Below are 19,403 nucleotides of genomic sequence, written 5' to 3' on the forward strand. Positions count from 1 at the left end.
ATATCGTCCTTATTTTGACCTTAGGTTTAATCAACCATGCACATGGAACTGAAATTTATACTTGTAAACCTTCTTTTTTTCAGGGTTCAGCGCGCCCGTAAAATCAAACTGTCTTTACACTCAACTCATTAACATATCAGGACTTTTGCAGGTATTTGATACACTTCCAAATAGAAATAACCCAAATTTTTTGTCACACAAAAAGCAGCTGATGATCATTATAGTTACCGAGTTAAGATGTGTTGCCTTTACCAGTCAGGAAGGAGAAATGAAGTTCACAGTGGGTGAGGTGGAGCTCACAAACTTCCTCAACGCCTGCCAATCAGACGTTAGCAAGACCTGAAAGAGACGAGAGACAATTGTTCCCATTTTCAGGTTGTGATTGGACAGAGTGGCTGCATAACAGACAGTATAGACAACCTTCATGGTTTGTAAACAGTGTGACGTTTTTTGAGGGGCGGGGCTTAGCTGGAGGCAAAACACATCTAACGCTAAAGCTTGTAAACGCTGGTTAGCATATTTCAACGGACTGTTTGGGAAGGAATGGAGGATGAAAACATATATTTTAGAGAATATACTAAAACACTCACTCCTCGAGACCATAACTGTTATTTTAAAAGGTACTCTGACTGATATTGTTATACAAAGATATAGCATTAGCATTTACATGTAACAAGAAAATAATGATTAACGTAACACAATTTAAGTCACACTTTATTCTAACCCATAACGTTATCCAGGCTGAAAATGATTATACATTACATATTAATCAGATATGAAGTGTAAGAGTTGTAGTTGATTCTCTCTCTCCAATCCTTTCTTTTAATCGCCAAAGCCAAACCAAAGTCGTCTACGACTGGCAGTGGCTGATAAAAACAAAAACACTAACTTCTAGTTAGTGTGCTTGTTTTTTCAAGACAACATTTTCGTGGTTGACAGTGACAGTGTTTGCTTCCAGCTTCCCTCTGTTTTACCTCCAACTAACGATGTAACGTCACAGTGATGTAGACCATGAAGGGGTCTGTGGGATAAGTAAAGATCTTGTTTGGACTTTGAATCAATTTGATAAGTTAAACACCAAAAAATCAAATCCCCGTGCCTCATTGTGTACATTTTCCAGTGGATTTAATTAGCACCAAAGACTCATGAGAAGAGCTGAAACCCAAACCACTGAAAGAGTCAGAAAAAGATCACAGCATTTACCTCTTAAATAACATAGTTTATGGACAATTTGAGGCATTTGAAACGAGAAGGGCGACAGATACGGACGAGAGAAGCTTATAGAAACCAACCGACCCCAATTCTGACAATTCTATGGTCAAGTCTCTGAGTGACGACTGTGACAAGCAAACACGCAAACTCATCTCCAGCCTCCTGATAAGGGAATCCATTTATTGGTTGGAGCTGCTGTTCGCCGCCACCGGGATGAACGGAGGAGGAAACCTGCTTTCGCCGGTCGACTCTCTGGCTGTAACTCTCTCGCAACAGACACGCGTGGACCTTATCTTTTCACAGAATAATCAGCTTAGGAGCAAATGTAGGTGGCGAGAAGAAAACTTAACCCCGGTGCAGACGAGCAGTCGAAGGTTTTTGCTGGAGCTGGAAGGCGGGTGTGATTCTCTAATGGTGAAGAGATCCTGCTCATCGCGGACACATTGAAGCTATAATATTTAAAATTTAATATCCCGGCAGAAGAAACTACAGTCGACATCTTTAAACATAAAGAATTATTAATTGAATTGATCAGGCATAACATTATAACCACCTTCCTAATACTGTGCAAGTCTCTCATGTGCCTCCAAAACAGATGTGACTAGGGATGTGCAAATTGATACTGAAGTATCTTTGTCCCTTATTATGTTCAGGTCTTTATGCTCTAAAATACTTAAAAAATCTGCACATCTACATGAAGACCAGGTCCAAACATTGAATTGTGACAGTGGTTTTAATGTTGTGGCTGATCGGTGCACAGTGCACTTATCTGCATGTGCATAACCAAGCATGTGTGCTGTGTGTGCTATTTAATTTATCACAGGTCTCTGAATTGCATGTGTGCATCTTAACGAGCTCAAAACAGCGTCTGCTTTATTTTTGGTTCTATTAAACCGAAGCGGATTTGTCACAACGAGTTTCTTTCCTGTGCTTTGTTTGTGTGAATATAAACATGCACAGATCACGTCTTTGTCCCTAATTATGTTTTTATTTGTGTTTACACATGGCATCTGATTGACTAATGTTCCAGTTATATTATAACCCTGCAGGTTATTCAAATCAACAAACACAGATTTCAAAATACGCAAATAAGACCAGTCGACTCTCATGAAATCCTTGAAGAAGCAGTGAATCTATTTTCATCGCTGTATGAATATTTTAAAATCCACATCGGCTGTCAACACCTGACAGTGAGCGGAGCGGGAGAAAAAGCATGTTCTGTACCTAAATTAGTGAATAATTAATGAGCGCGTTTGGCTTTAATCAAATCTACAGTTAATTGCGTTTGGTGAAAAATGTTTTGCTCGCTGGGACATTTCACTCTGTCCCTTACGTTGTTTCATCACTCGTTAAAACTCTCAGGGCTACAAATTAACTCCCCGTATTTGAAGTGAGGCTGTGTCATGGTCCGCGCTCACGTTCCACGCGTTTTGAAGCTTCCGAACTTTTGCAATATTCATGACTGTAGCTGTGAGGTTTCGTCTGCGCGGGCATCACGGGAGAAACATTTAGGTTTAAAAAAACTCATGAGACACTTTTGACATTTTAACGGAGGACACGTCTTCAGCTGTTAATCGCAGGCTCTAGCATGGAAAGAGGAATATTAATATATATCGGGGAAGGCTTGTAAACACGTTAATTGGAGTGATGCCTAGTTGTGATAATCAGATTACTACGTGCCTGTTAATAAGTTCCCAGCCCAACGCGGTGGATTTCTTCCTTTTGTTGATGCAGCGATGAACTATGTTCTTGTGCACGTACTGTGACTTCCACTATAGAATATTATATGTTTTAAATCCACACATCTCTCGCCTGAGGGCAAAGAGATCACGGCCGTTCTGTTATTGTTCTCAGCCTCGGCCCTCGCACACAACAGCAGCTTCTCTGGGACTCTCTGAACCTTTAGACGATGTCATGGACCAGACATGGAGCATAACTCTTTGGGATTCTTATTTAAACCCTCTTATTGACGAAAGTAGTTGGGGTGAGTTTCAGAATTACAGAAGCTTTTTTTCAGTAAAACTCTTTTCAAGAACGAACTTCACAGTGAAAGGATGAACGTCTGTTTTTCTGACGTGTCTTTGAACTTACCTACACTTTGTGTTATTGATTGAGTGAACCCCTCAGCGGGACATAGACCTGTGCATGTATGGGGCCACAACACTGACTTTAATCTTTGGCATTGAAAATCCTATTTGGCATTGTAACAAAAGCTTCCTGTCTTTTTACGATTTTGATTTTATTTTTCTTCAGTTTCAATGTTTTGGCTTTGGGGGGAGTGGCTACAAATGTGCGTGAAAAACGCCTGAAACCGGACTTTCTCGCTGGGAGGCATCAGTGCTAATCAAAAACAAAACATCGAAACTGAAAACCAGTGCAGTGCTCAATTACTCAAAACACAACGCACAACAAAGCAACGCAAACACCAACTAAAAACCACCTCACAACAATCTACAAAACAAAAAGGAAAATCATGCATGTAGCTGTTAGCATAATTAATAAATGTTCAGATGGTCAGTTATGTATCTACTTACATTAGAAGTTTATTACATTTATAGTTTGGATCTCATGAAACTATTTAGACTTACATTAATTAATTGTACACGGCCTCAACTAAACATTAGACAGCTACACAGAGCTGCTTTACTTTTTCAATAATTCTTTAAAAAGATTTTCTTCCACGTCATCATGTCTCTATACATTAGTCTGGTGTTGTATCCATGTTCAGTTTAGTTTAGTCACTGATATTTCCCTAATAAAAAAGTAATTAGGAAATAAATGTGTTTTTAACCTTCAGCCAAGTGAGACAGTTACTTTGTACTGACATTAGTTTGATGTGGACAGTGAAGTGAACATCGTGCTGCTTTATTCTGAGAAAATTGCGGTTTATTTATATATTCTACAAAACCAAATTATTTTTTCACTGTCAAAGATTAAAGTCAGTGTCCTGGCCCCGTACGTACGGAGCCGACACTGGTGACAGACATTTATACGATTCTCACTCATCAGTTCGTTCTGTAAAATCTAAACACACGTCGGGTTAAGTTTTTGTTTCTACTTCCTGCTTCACTTTCACAACGGCGACTGAAACTTTCACAGAGATTTCCCCAAAGACGAGTCTTTCAGATGCTCTGGACGTCCTCTGCTAACCTTTCCTTCATGTGTTTCATCTCTATTTATCCAAAACAATCAATTCAATAATTGTGGAGATGGAGAAGCCGCCTTTCATTGAAGCTCTGCCTCCTCTCGCTGGAGTGCGTCTGTGTGCATGTGTGAATGAGGATCATTTCTAAAGAGCTTTGTACCGAATTCAAACGCAGACAGTTTACTATTTTACCGGCTGTACGTCTTAATTTAAAATAAAAAGCGCCCCCGCATGCGTTAACTATGAATGAGCCTTCTTTTACAGATCAGTTTGCTGATGTTTTAATCCAGGACGGCGTGCGCCGTGAATGACACAGTAATAATGGAGTGTTTGTGTCATGTGTCCCAGTTTTGTGCAGAAGGAACAAAACGTCAAAACAAGTCAGTCATGTTTCCAGTGCGTTCATGTGTGTAATCTGCTGGAATAAGATGTGTGTTGCACGCCATTGTAATGTAGATTCCTTATTACTCCAATATAATTACTGTGGCAGAAGTTGCAGACATGAGTCGGAAGCTTTTATGGTTTAATCATCAGCGCCGTGCAGCTGGTATATTTGTAGTCGCTAAACCGCATCTGAAGTCGAGCACGGGAAGGAGTGGAGGGACGGAGGGGTGGGGAGATGAAGGGAAGAGGCGCACGGAGGATGGAGGACGGCGGCGACGACGGGGAAGATGAATCCCAAAGACTTGAGGTTATTCTCATTCGCTCTCCTTTTCCTCTCCGCACCGATGCAGCTGCCTTCACGGTGCACACCTACACATTTTTCTGCACTGCAGCCTTTTGACATGTAGTAATCACACACACATGCACAGACACACACACACACTTTAGAGGTGCCAGCAGATGAAAGAACACCTACATCAATGGCAAGACTGTGTGCCAGGGAGATAAAAACATTATGCAACACATGCCAGCCTGCAACAAGCCTTCATGTCATGTCGGCTGAGAGGCGCCCTGCTTATATCCAGCGGGCGTTTACAGATTTACAGGCCACGTGACGACTGTTTCATCTGTACGGACCGCCATATAGAAAACATACAGTACAGGAAAAAAAAAAATAATAATGTGACAAGACGTACAGATTGAAAATGGCCTGTAGGAGCTGCTGATTGGAGGTGACAGCATGGCAGGGGCTCGCCTCTGTGTCTGAAGGGGAAATAACATATAAATAAATAACGCAAATCCTCACAAAGACTACGTCCCGATGGAGCTAATGGAGGAGTATGAACGTGATGTCACAGCTAGCAGACGTCTCCATGGTTACGGCCGCTGAGTGGCAAAAAAGTGACAGATGATCATGGAGATTAGCAGCATTAGTTTGAATCGTAGGCTTTAATGGCGTCTAAACTGTAAAATTAAATTTAAAAAAAGGTGAAGAGCTGTTGTGTGATTGACTGAACCAACAGATTTGAAAAGCAGTCACAGATATATTTTATATTTTTACAGATATCTGCCAAAGAACAGAGAAGTAAATGGATCCAGGCTCAGGAACCTGGTGTTGTGGTTCACATTTAGTGTCAGCTAATATTAATTTACGCTGTATTTTTTCATGAAGTCAAACCTTGAATTACTTCTTAACCCCTTATTCTGGCCTTTTTGCAGAAAAACGTCTATTTATGACAGAGCCAAAGTAAACTGAATGCTGTTGATGAACATTTTGGAGCTCATTCATGGTCTTGGTCTCTTTTGACCAACAGATACAGAGTTTTGCATAATTTCTCATTACAAAATTAGGCACCAACAGGTCTGTCTGAGAGGAACCTGGACAAGAAGCCTGTTGTTGTTTAGAGCAGCTCATCTGTGACACTGGGTTGGCTGCACCTGGCTCAGTCTATGAATGAAAGAAGGGGGAAAGTGCTCTCACTGGCTTCTGAAGGATGTTGACGGGACAAAGCAGCTCTGAATTGGTTCAATGAGGTGTCAATCAAAAGGTCCGATTTCAGCAGCCATTTTCCGTAAAGCATTAGCATCTTTTATTTAGCTACATTTATCATAACTGAAATGACCTGATACTAACTTAAACTGAGACTAATCCTCTAAACCCATACTAGTTCATATAAATCATTGTTGAGTCCAGTCGTCCTTAATTTGATCTGATAATCCACATTTTTCCTGGTCTCTCTGTATTTACTGAAACATTTCACCATGTTTTTGTGTTTTTGCTGCTCAGGGGGCGTGGCTTCAGTGCATAGCCTCTATTGATTCCGTGGATTAAATATTAGCGTTAGTTTCCCACAGCACGGTCACATAAAGTCTGAGAGGGAGACTCACAGGTACTGAAAAAGATCCATAACATAAATTATTAAAGAGATCAGTCGAGAGCGTTTTTAATGAAACCACACAAACTTCTTTTTTATACAGATAGATTGGGAGCTACACACAGAACAGTGTAGCAACTGTAAGAGCTTTATTTAAGTCACTGCAACACACTTGACCTTTTCTTACCCACGACCCAGACTGAGATAACACACAAACCCATCCACCATCCACTATCCACCATCTACCATCCACTATCCACTATCCACCATCCTCTGTCCACTGTCCTCTAGTGGGGAATGTAAATCCACTGAAACGACGCAAGGTCTCGACACAAAATAACTAAAAGTAAAAAACACTGCTACTCAGGTGAGTCGCCTGTAAAGATATTTTTATGGATTCTTGTGAAGCTGGTGGCAGATTGTTATTGTTTTAATATGGATTAGTATTATAATTCAAAATAAGAATTCAGCCAGCTAGCAAAACTACCTTTTTACTTATTTACTTTAACTTTGTTGTGAATCTCCATTTATTTTCAGTCTCAGCTGTATGTGAATGGAGGCAGATTAAACCCACTGACAAACTGAAATGCAGCTGTTTGGTGAAGAAATAGTTCAAATAAAAGAAGAAGATGTTCCCGTGAAATGTGGAACCATTTCATTTCAAGAAGAGATGTAAAAATAATTCAGGGCAGCTGATGGTTGTGCATTCATACATATCATTATCTCTGTTTTTGAACGAGTAACGAGTTAATTTCCTCTGTTTTCTTGAGATCTCGATATGTTTAATCAAGGGCGTGACCTGCCTCACTGACCAATGGAGACCTTAACACTAACATAATATCATAATGTAACAGGCCCTCTGTAAGATGGGCTGTTTGTCTTGTCTTGTCTTGCTTGTGTTTACAGATAATGTTTCTGGAGATAATTAACTTGAGAAAACAGAGGAAATAATATATATGAATGCATGGCCGCTTAGGGCTTCCGTAGGAATGTAAATCTGTCTATTGCTACGTTTCCATTAACGTTTTTCAAAATAAGAGCGACATTTCTGAACTTTTGATGAAGTCCATCTGCTCTTTGTACGTGTTTCCGTTGAAAAGAGTTTCGTGAATGAGCTGAAACACCATAATTCTCTTCTCTCTTAAACTCTCGTCACTTTGAGGAAGATGGACTTTAAATGAACTGGTCACATGACCTCCTGCATCATCGCCAGGGAAAGTGTTTCCATTGCACTTTTATATCGATACGTCTGAAAAACCACCTCATGAGAGAATAGAAATGTTTTAGCTTTAGATATGAGAGGTTTTTAGAAATGTAGGTGTTTCCATTATCACAATATTTAGGTTTTGCACATTTTTAGGGGTTAACTGGTTTTCATTGCTGGTTACTTTTCACATCCATAGATGAGTCTGAACCCTGGTCTGGACCACCTGCACAGACCAGAGGTGAAGGGCCTCCCCTCTGTACGAAAGGGCTCTGCAGGCGGCGACTTATTTCTCTTTCCGCAGTGAAATGTCAAAACGTCCTTCTGGCAAACTCAAGGAGCGACCTAAACATTTACTTTGAAGTTGCCAGGAGAAAGAAGCCATCACGAGGCCTTCAAAGGCAGCGTTTATCCCCTGAGGTCTTCAGAGGCCGGTGCTCTGGACCGACGGCACGCGACGCAGCTCCTCCGAGTCTGCAGCGACAAATCACAAAGACGACCACACGGCTGCAGCAGCAGGAAGCCTCCGACACGTCAGTGACCACGGACATGCAGTGTATGATTATCAAACGCACGCCCACGTTAGAAATATTCAGGAATGTCGGCGTTAGGTTTCTACAGGTGCTCAGAGTCTGAAAACACCTGAACATGAAACATCTACAACAAGAGCAGAAGTCGAAATGAACATTAAGAATAAAATCTATATAAGAGCTGCTTCTTTTCTGACGCGTTCAGGCAAGAATGAGTAATATTCCTGAATCATTCATCAGAGGAGCTTTATGTTTAAATAGAAAAAGGTGTTTAATTCACACAGTTGTGTGAGAAGGTCTGAACCGTCTTGCCGCTCATACAGTGTAAGTCTTTTAAATAAAGTATTTTTTTTTGTGAGTTGATCCTCCACTTTTGGTGTAATGATACATTGGTGGTTGTTTTCTTTTTATCCTTCTGTTATTATTATCTGCAGCTTATAAATGTTTTTATTTTTTTCCTTCCTTTCTGCAGAAACGTTAAAATCTCTTGGACCTCAGCTACTTGTCGTCCTGTTTTGTTGTTGTTCCAAGTGTTTTTGTGTGTGTCAGAGTGTCATTGCTATGGGGTGTGGGGGGTCTGGTCTGGTCTGGTCTAGGTGGGGGCTACATGTCTAAGTAACATCGACACCAATGAATGGATGCAGGACCAAAAGTTTCCCAGCAGAACATTAAACTGTCACCAGATGTTCGATGTTATTCTCTTCTCCTGTCAGTGGTCATAATGTTGTGGCTGATAGGTGCACGTAATGTATCGCCGCTATAGAATTTATCCTCAAAGGACTTAATGCTTTCCAATAATTCACCGTGACTGTGACAGAATAGTAAACAGAGCCCATATTTGTTTATTTTAATTAATGCCGGAGGAAGTTCTGGCAGCCGCCGCTGTTTAATGACCTGAAAGGATGCACAGATTGAAAAAGATGATCCTCCCTCTTTCTCGTCGTGCAAGAGAAATAAGGATGAATTCCTCAGCGGAGAGAACACCGTCCGTACGATGCTGAAATCTCCCTCCTGTCTGTCTTCGTTTATAAAACAAATCTATATGACGACCGTCTGCTTAGTCTGAGGAGAGGAGCCAGAAAATTCCATCATCGCACACAAAACTGCCGAGGCCTACTAGCTCCGGGCCGAACTACAGCGTCCCCCCTTTCCACAATAATAATGTGCACGAGAGGAAAAAACAAAGGGAGACAGACGGAGGACAGGGAGGAGACCAGAGGGCGTTACAGAGAAACTGATATAAAGAGAGGGAGCGTGTTTGTCTGTTATGTAAACCCCAGGTGGTGCTTGTTGTCCTGGATCGAAGTATCACCAGGGGGACGACTGCTCCAGCTTAGCAGGTCTCTCCACACCTCTTCCTTTCTGTCTCCTCTCTCTCTCTCTTTATGTTTCCTCCCAAACATGCACCAGCAGGCGTCATGGAACACAAGTAGAAGAAGAAGAAGAAGAAGAAGAAAGAGGTTGCTGGGAGGAAACACGGGGATGGAGGGGAGTAATGCATGTTCTGATATGAAAATAAACGTCAGATGGTTTGTGAAAGCTCAAACGCTCAGCCTTCAGCTCCGTGTTTGATTTGTCTTCTCTGGATTCGGACGACTGGTGGTTTCTCTCTGCACACACATTTGCATATATCACACACACACATACACTTCCCTGAGGGGCTGTTGTCGATAACAGCCGGCACTCTACACCTGATGCATCTGTGGGGACACTCGTCTTTGTGCTGAAGCGGCAGGAAAGAACACGAGCGGATGTGTTTTATGACGCCTGTCTGATTGCTGACTTAGGGGAAGGGCTCCACTGTTCCAAATCTTGACCCGTACGACCGCTGTGGACATCCCAAATCTGACCCCCACCCATCCGCCCATCCGCCCACTCACCCACATCAGCACTTAAAACTGATTTCACCCCACTGAGCAGCCGGAGGAATCCAAAAAACAAGACGGCGGTGGTCAGATCTGGGGCAACACTGCCCCCTGATGGCTCAGACCGGGAGGTGTGTCTGCTGGTGGTAGAGATGACGTAAGGCCAGGCTCATAAATAAAAAGCCAATTTATCAGGTGTATGTCGCACTCTGACCTAGAATGAGGGTAGTCTGGTGAAAAAGCTGACTGGAAAAGTGGAGTAATTCCACCTGCAACAGCTGGAAAATGAAGCAAGGCCGAATCTATTTGACGCGAAACAAACAAACAACAAAAAATATGGTTTTAAATAATTTAACAAAAATACAAATACAAAAATATTTACAAAATTCTGCCTGAAACCACCATTAGTCTAGTCTGACTGACGAGTAGGGCTGGGCGTATCGATCTAAATATCAATAATATCGATACCAAGGCTAGGATCGGTATCGGGTCGATACTAGCGTGATGAGATCGATACTTTTTGTTACAGTTTCTCTTCTTTACGTCCAAGAAATTATTCCTCACACAGTTCATGCAGCTTCTCTCCAAGTCTGTGTGCGTCAGGAACTTTTCCACCTCCACCTGTAGTAAAAGGTGGAGGTGGAAGAGTTTGATACTCTGAGCATCACAGCAGCATCACACATCTGGAACAGATGCTGTTATGAAAATGAGTTGGGACTCAGAAGAGAAGACAATTACACGGGATGTAGACTCACTTCTTTGGTGGAAAATGAATGAAGCAACATTTTACTTTATGTTCCACTGTCGTTGTGTTGATTACATTGTTATTTTAATATTTTTGTTACATATTGTTTTGTTAATTTGTTCCTTTTTCTTATTTTGCACTAATAACTTTTTTCTAAAACAATTGTGTTAAGTAAAAGGGGAAATATTTAAATTTTATACTGTTAAATTGTTTTATATCGTAGTTAGTTAATAAAAACTGGTTTATTTGCCTAAAATATTTGTCCTCTATTTCATCACAGTCAACAAAGTAAAGGGAAAATTGGGAAGTTATTCAATGATCATGACATTTCAAGTATCAGCGATACTGTCCCAGTATTTACTTGGTATCGGATGGATACCAAACGTCCCAGTATCGGCCACTCCTACTGTCCTCTATTTAAAGGCTAAGCCCCTCCCACTGCACCAGACCATCGTTAATTGAAATAAATGACATCATCAGTTCAATCACACAGATCTTCCATATCAGAAACAATTAAAAATCTATTTACAATCATTCAACACACATTAAATGAGTCAAAGCATTCGCATAAAGTCCCGTTTAAGATGTAAGATGGACTGAGCCAGTTCCCTACGTCATCCTCTATAAAACCAGAAAGTGCTGTGGTAGGAACACAAGAACGTAATTAGATACAAACTCATAATCTACAGCCGTTAATAAAGAGTTCACTCAAAGAACAACAATGGTTTTGTGTGCACCCACCAAACTATTATTATTATGACTCTTTCATAGCATGTGGTGTATGAAATGAGTAAATGAGCGTTAGCGTGCTGTGTTCCCACAGTGGCAGGAGAAACTGCCAGAGTTTACCTCACTGAAGATAATGCAGTCGAACACGAGAGTTGTGCACTTAATCCTTAAACTCCTCAGAGAGGCATCGATTCAGCTTTACGGTCAGTCTGGAGGATGTAGTTTGCAGTGCTGTTGAATTTTATGGCTTTATATGGAGAGATGTCTACTGCTATTGACATAAAAGGGATGAGCAATATATTTTTTTTAAAAAAAAAACACCTATAATGGTAAACAGTTTTATTTAAAGAATAAAACATATTGTAAATGTTGGAAAGGTGCAGGAATCTCTAAACTTTACTCATGGAATCAGCTGAATAATGAAGCAACATCCCACATTTGTTCATGAAACAGCTTTTTAATCAAGTGTAAAAAGTACACGCGGTAACATAGAGCAGTCATTTCCACAATTTTCCTCTAATGAAGGTGTTATTCATTATTACACAGGATAAGATGTTACACTCCCTTGTGTTATGATCCCAGACAAAACACATTTAGAAGCCACCAACTAGCAACCAACAAGAAGACACCAGCTAACTAGCTTAGCCACCAGGACTCAGTGAGCCACACATCATTGGTGTTTTCAAGTGGGCACCTCCCTTCACTGATGTTTCACTAAGTTAGAGCCTCCACACAACCCTGTTTTCCCCAAATTAAATGACTTTCAACCACTAATTAACTTCAAAATTAACTTTTCATATCCAAGCTAATCTTCTGCTCTTACGTAAACTGTAATTTGAATGTTTTGGTGGAGCTGCTCGCAAATAAATCAGTTGCATTTGAACTCACAAAATGTGGAGAAATGTGTTGTCTGTTATCCGGCATCTTGAGCCGGTGACCCAACGTTCCCCCAGTCAGCTTCACAATTTACAAATCCAGCTGAGAGCTAATAATGAAGCAGTGCAATTACTTCGCAGAGATGGAAAGATATTATGTCTGTGCTTGAGTTATCCACCCAGGGTCAACTCGGGGAAACAAAGCAGCCTAATGAGGACATTAGTAAGTTCTTGTTGACTTTAGCACAAATGTGACAAGCTGGATTCATCTTGCAGCAGCTTAGTACCCCGATCAACCACAACATTATGACCACTGACTGAGAAATGAATAACTTTAAAACCATCTTGTGACAATTCAGTGTTCTGCTGTTCTACAATGATGGTGGTCATAATGTTATGCCTTATTGTTGTGTATGTTTTATTTAAGTGACTGGGGAGACTAAATAAACCAACACCGCAGAATACACTCCACACACCGATCTGATTAGCATCACTAGAGTTTGCTGCCGTATGTTAATGATGTTTTTTTTTTTCTAAATGCTCCACGTTGGTTGTGTTGGTCGGTTTCTCTGAAGTGCTCGTGCACACAGACGTTGAGGTATAGGATGTGAATACACAGCGTGCACAGTGGGATACAAACTCGTAGGCAAACTTCACACACATGCAAAGCAGTGATTCATATGCGTCCTACTGCTGGCGGAGCTGAGAAGTGACACGCACCCTGCTGCGCATAATTAACGTAGGAGTATCATCTGAAATCCTTATTCACAAATACGTAACACTTTCATTTTCCCTGCTTCTCATTACATTAGCTGTCAATTTAGAACTAAAGCATTTAATCACATATGAGGTTCCATTCTCTGCCATCTATCCCGTCTGCCTTGCCCCCTATTTCACCAGGCTGCCGGCTGGAGGGAGAGCACATCTGTAAGGTTAACAAATTATATGTTTGCCCTTTGAGGGCCCATCTGCGTTGTGTATAAATAACATTTTCATATCCGCTCTTTCTGCTTGGTATTTCAGGTTCAGGGAAGCACAGCGATCAGGTCTGGATTAATAATAATAATAATAATAATAATAATGTGACTGGATGCCTGGGGTTGGATCGAGGAATGCACAGATGAGGGAACAACAAAATAAAAAAAAATATGCTTTATTATCCCAAAACTCTACGTGACTTTAACTGGAGCTACAGCATGTGCCGAGTAATCAAGCAGGTCCGGATGGACACGCCTTTAAACCCCATAGTCTTAAAATAAAATAAAACCATTGTGCTTATTTAAGGAAGTAAATAAGGAAGGGGCGGTGTATGTAGCTACACACTAAAAAACACTAAAAAAATGTGGTGTGAATTTTTCAAAGTCACTTTTTTAAATCACATTTACTAAATGTTAAATATAAATGTTAAATCTAAAGGTTAAATCTGAATCTTAAATCTAAATGTTACATGTTACATCTGAACGCTAAATGCAAAATATAAATGTTAAATCTAAATGTTTATAAATGTTAAATGTAGATTTAAGATTCAGATTTTACGTGTAGATTTAACATTGAGTAAAAGTGATAATTTTTAGTGTTTTGGAGTTAAATGTAGGAAAAAATGCGCATTCGTTTTAATATGAGCAACTTTACAAATGGCCCCCCACACTCCTGTACCTGTCTACTTGGGTTTAGTTTTAATTGTGTTACATTAAAAATCATATTTCTCAGTCTGATTCATAGATATGGGCTCTAATGACGGATATATTTTACTGCACTAATTGCACAGTTTGTGCCTCAAGGTCTGGACAGCATTCTGTTTCCTCACAGACTGTCTCGGCACATTAATGCGTCTGGTGACCTTTGGCATGCGAGACGAAATTAAAGGGCTCAGTCCACACAAATCATATTCAAGATTTCACACTTACTTAATAAGGACCACTTCCTATTTAAAACAGCTCCCCATTTTCCCATTTTCCATATCCAGACTCAACCGAGGTTTGAATTCGATGGGGTGGTAAATATCGGGTGATCTCTCACATGAAGGAATCTGAATAAACGCACATCTAAGCAGGGTTTAATGACTCTGAGGATGGCTGCGTTCAGATTAAAACTTACAGTAAGTGACAGTTATAGAATTAACTGCATGCTTGTTAATACATTTGCAATAAAACAAAGTTGGCTGGTGTTTGGGAGGTTTCTGCTGTTTAGCTGCAGCCCAACCCTGAGGATGTTTTTACTGCCTGTTTTAAATCTATTTAAATCCAATTTCCAACATAGATCACAATAATTTTCTCGAACTGAAGTGCAGCAGCAGCAGTTTAAAGGTCGCTTTAACCTTACAGTCGGGATTCTTCTAATTTTTCATGCAATTAATCAGAGTTTGTCCTTTCTGTCTTTCTTGAATGTTGTAGGATAGACTTGATTTATTGTTTCAGGAAAGCTCAGGAGCATTTGAAAAGCAAGTTCCAGCCTTCTAGTATTGATTCTCTGTGCTATCTATACCAGTAATCTTTGCTTCACGGTAAGGAGACCGGCCTCATTTACTGTCTCAGGTTTCTTCAGGAGCACTCTAGTGCAGTCGACACATGATACGTTTGAGTCTTCATCCTCCGCTTCGTCTCCCTTATCATCTGACACACGGCTAGGGGGTAACAGCAATACACTGTAGTCCAGTCCTCACACACACTCCCCTGTGTATAAGCATGCAGCAGAGATGCAGAGGTGCATGCATACATGCAAACATATACAGAAGCAGCACAGATGTGGACACAAAAGGCAGAAAAGAAAAACATGCGTGGTCATGAACAGACATAAGAATATAACAAATAATCTACCTCGAACTGTCTGTTCGAGGCGTCTTTTACGCTTCTTTCTAAGGGAAAATCCGATCTGCTATCTGTGCATTAACAGAAGCCCCACGTGTTCATCTCCAGCTAACAAATAAAGAATATTATTTTGCATTTCTATGCGCACACACACACACACAAACACTCACGCGTATCTTGTAACGCTCCCTGATCCCAACGCGCATGGCAAATGTGGATCCCGGTAGGAGAGGCAAGCACAGACACTCCCCATACTGCTGGGCCAAGCTCAGGTCCAAACAGCACGGCACCAGGGCCCCGAGAACACCTGCAAACAGAAAACCGAACGGTGATAACAACGATGAAAAAGCTTAAAAACCAAACTATAAAGCCATTATGCAACTGGAATTCTGGTAGGACGTCAGAATAATAAAGATCTTAGCTCTCGGTTTTATTTTTCCTGTCTTTTTCAATTATTAATTTGTTTGCTTTACAAACAAACTTTATTCTCCAGCTACTTTGATCTCAAAGGCAGGCCTACTTAAAGAGCTGGTGTGAAGCGAGTCAGTTGTTTCATTGAAGTCTGTGAAATGTTGGTGTAGCGCACTGTTCAGCAAGAGGAATGAAAAGCATAGAAAAAAAACAACTGAAAATTGAGTCGAGTGGTTCAGGCCTGATAAAGCACCAGTGAAAAAACGTTTTCATTAGCTTAAAGTGAGCCCTTCACAACTACATAGGGCAACTGAGCTTTTTAAAATAGCCCAGACGGGAAAAAAACGTGTTTTACATCAAAGTAACATCAACTCTAGGTTCTCCCACATGCTTCTAAAGGGAACTAAGTGTTTAGTTGTTTGCAATTATCAAACAAATCTGCACACTGGACCTGGAAAAATTAATAAGTGCAGCTATAAAAAAAGCCAGTGTTTTGCAGAGAATGAGTAAAACTGCTCTGGTGTCTCTGGAGGTAGGTGATTCGGATCAGAGATACATTTGCAGCGGGCTCAAAAATAGATGAGGGCATTGTTTTCTGTTTCATAGATGAATTCTCTGTTACGCTGGATTGTTCAAATAGACTGAGTTTTAGATGGTTGGACGATGGCTAACCGCTTCCAACAACCATGCAGCACTGGAAAGAAAGTGGTTGTGCTGTTCAGAAGCAAATATTCCAAGAGGAGCATCTGTGGCCATGTTATATATAAAAAAAAAGGAACCCCTTCCCTCTCCAGTTAAATCATTTCCATGCAGGACAACACACTGTCCTCTGCTGCACAAATCATCACTGACACCTTGGTTGCCAGGGGAATAAAAGGGGGATAAAACACGGTGTGTGGAGTGTGAAGCAATGAGTAGCTCTTGTTTGCCCCAAACGTTTGCATCCACACGATCATTATTTGTTTGCTGAATACAAGTGTGTTTGGCGTTACATGTCGTCTTGTCTCCACAGACGTCGAACAGGCCAGTGCTCCAGCCTCCTCCCGTCTGTGTGATGGTGGTGATGGTTGTCGTGGTGACGCCCATCCCGGGCTGCGTGAGCACCGGGTCCGTCACAGCAGGGACTCTGCTTGACCTCGAGTTATCTTCACTTCCTGCGGTGAAGCTGATCACTTCCTCTTCTTGAAGTGCTGATGCGTTTTCAAGTGACAGCTCTGGTCTGAAATTAGATTTTTAAAGTAATCTTTTTTTTTTATAGATACATGGCGAGCCAAGTTCCTCAACTCATACTCAGTTTCAGAACAAACAATGTGTAATTAGCAAACTTTTTTTTTTTCTGTAGCCAGGACAAAAAAAAATGTTTTATTTTTTATTTTTTATTGTTATAGCAAGTGCTATAAAAGGGAAAGCTGCAGGAACAATAAATTGAAAGATGTTCTTGCTTCTTTTGTATTATCATTCATCATGGAGGCATAAAAAGAAGAAACACAGCAGCATACAAAAGCAGGGTAAGATAAAAGAGCTGTAATTCTGCTGTGTTCGGGGCTGACAACAATGTGTTCTGGTAGGGCAAAAAAAAAAAAAAAAAGAAAAGAAAAACACTTACTGATGTGTGACTGTCGTCTCCTCCATGACTAGAAGCTACTGGCATCCAGAGAGGGGTGAGACGAGGAGGCGACAGAGGAGACTGAGCAGAGAGTCAGCAGGAATGAGGAGGAGGACGAGGGGGCGGAGTGACACTTTCCTGGTGAGAGGGTGTGTGTCGGAGCAGATAAACCAGCAGTCAGATGGCTCCTCCAGAAGCTGTGTGACAGAGATAAGTCTCGTAGTCGTCTTCTTTCTGAGACTCCGCTGTGCGCCCTGCTTATACGGAAAATGCAGAATGCGCAGATACGCATCAAAGTGCATGAACATGAAATTCTGGCATAAAGTAATATGGATGCTTGCAGTGCTGGAAACCTTAAAATCCTGTAAAAAACGTATGTATGTGGTATGTAAAAGTGTTATTTTCATGGATGGATGATGGAGAACAAGCTCAAAAACGCTAGAAATCTAAATGTTTGACCCATGACCTTCAACAATTTATTTATTTGAATCCTCATTAGTCACAACCAGAGGTATTAACTACTACCTGGGGTCCACACATAAGTCAACATTACATCACCAAGACAAAAAACACACAAAATGAATCCACAACCATTCATTACAGCTCAGAAGAGATGGTAAATAGTGATGAATCAGTTAAAACTACAGAAGATTTACCATGTAATTCAGAGGTTTGTTCTGTGACATTACGTATTTCTTCAAACTCTTTTTAAAAACAACTGCCCTCGTTAAATGTGTAGTGACTGGTGGCAAACTGTTCCATGTTTTCATTCCTCTGTGCGTTGTCTTGCATTCGTTTTTGAGGCAGGAAGAGAAAAACAACCTCGTGTTGCATGCCTAATGTTTAAGTCATGCCTGTCACTACTATATGACAGGAGATGGTAAAGGACACTCGGGATTTTACATAATGAAAAATTCTTATAAAACAAAGCAAAGAAATAACTGTCCGATCCTTCACCAGTAACCAGCCTAAGGTTATGTGCATTCTGATGATATTAGCTCTTCAGGGTGAGTCGTGCTGCTCTATTCTACCTGTAATGCCAATGAATATTAAATTCATATTTAATATTCATTGGTTTCTGTTACTGATGTTTTAAAAAAGTAAATCTTGCACTTACCCTCACGGCAGAAACACACACACAGGGGCCGTACTATGAGGTGCTGTGAAGAGCTGGGAAGTGAAACGTGCATTTTATAAGCAACGAAACACCTGTGGTTTTCTTTACAAGGGGTCTCATTTCCTGAAATCTAGATTGAGGTGTGAGTGGGTGACATAAATAAAAGAGAAAGAGACAAGTAAGGGGAGATCGTACGTGGTGGAAGGACATGTAGCGAAAGTGTCACAGGTTTGCTTCATCCAGAGGCGTCCACTCAAGTCAAAACCGTGAGAAATGAAGTATATGGAAGGTTGTCAGCACCCGTGGAAACAATAACACAAACTGATAGACACGCTAGCAGACACGCTAGTTAGTTAGCTACTTAAAGTCTATTTGATTATACAGTGAAGTATCTTTTTTTTTGTAACTTAAAAACTATAAAAAAAGAAAATACTTTTTATTTATTTATTTATTTTTTAACCAGTTGCTCTCTTACCTTTACGTTAAAGGAAGGAACTGTGTTTATTTGTTGTCCGGCCTATAAACTCAATCCTAATTATTAACTGGTAGAGTGGTTGCCGGGCAACCAGTTAAAACCGGTGGTGGACATCCCATCATGCATTGCGTCTCTAGCTGCGCCGCCATTAACGGCCATAAAGTGTGACACGTTTTGAATATTAAACTTTTTTTAAAAAAAAAATAATTTTTATGCACATCACATATTTATTTACAAATTCATCACGTTTTAGTAATGTGTAAATTATAATGGGATAACCGGTGGAGTTTCTCAGCATCCAAACAATAACGCAAACCGATAGACATGCTAGCTAGCTAAAGTCAATTTGATTCTGCAGTGAAATATTAACTTAAATCTTTACATTTGTAACTTAAACTGTAAATAACAAAACATAATTACTTTT

General features: G+C 40.6%; 1 protein-coding gene across 1 annotated transcript; it reads right to left on the bottom strand.

Moving 5' to 3' along the window:
• Positions 1–12,129: 12,129 nt before the first annotated feature.
• Positions 12,130–19,064, bottom strand: plac8l1 (PLAC8 like 1). The gene is made up of 6 exons (XM_047606204.1): positions 18,980–19,064; positions 18,505–18,634; positions 17,388–17,641; positions 16,774–17,000; positions 15,541–15,677; positions 12,130–15,235 (listed from the first exon to the last, which is right to left on the bottom strand). The coding sequence occupies exons 3-6, from the start codon at positions 17,411–17,413 to the stop codon at positions 15,104–15,106; spliced, it is 522 nt and encodes a 173-aa protein (XP_047462160.1). The 5' UTR covers positions 17,414–17,641; positions 18,505–18,634; positions 18,980–19,064; the 3' UTR covers positions 12,130–15,103.
• Positions 19,065–19,403: the final 339 nt, after the last annotated feature.

The sequence above is a fragment of the Mugil cephalus genome, chromosome 15, assembly GCF_022458985.1.
Source record: "Mugil cephalus isolate CIBA_MC_2020 chromosome 15, CIBA_Mcephalus_1.1, whole genome shotgun sequence".
NCBI lineage: Eukaryota > Metazoa > Chordata > Actinopteri > Mugiliformes > Mugilidae > Mugil > Mugil cephalus.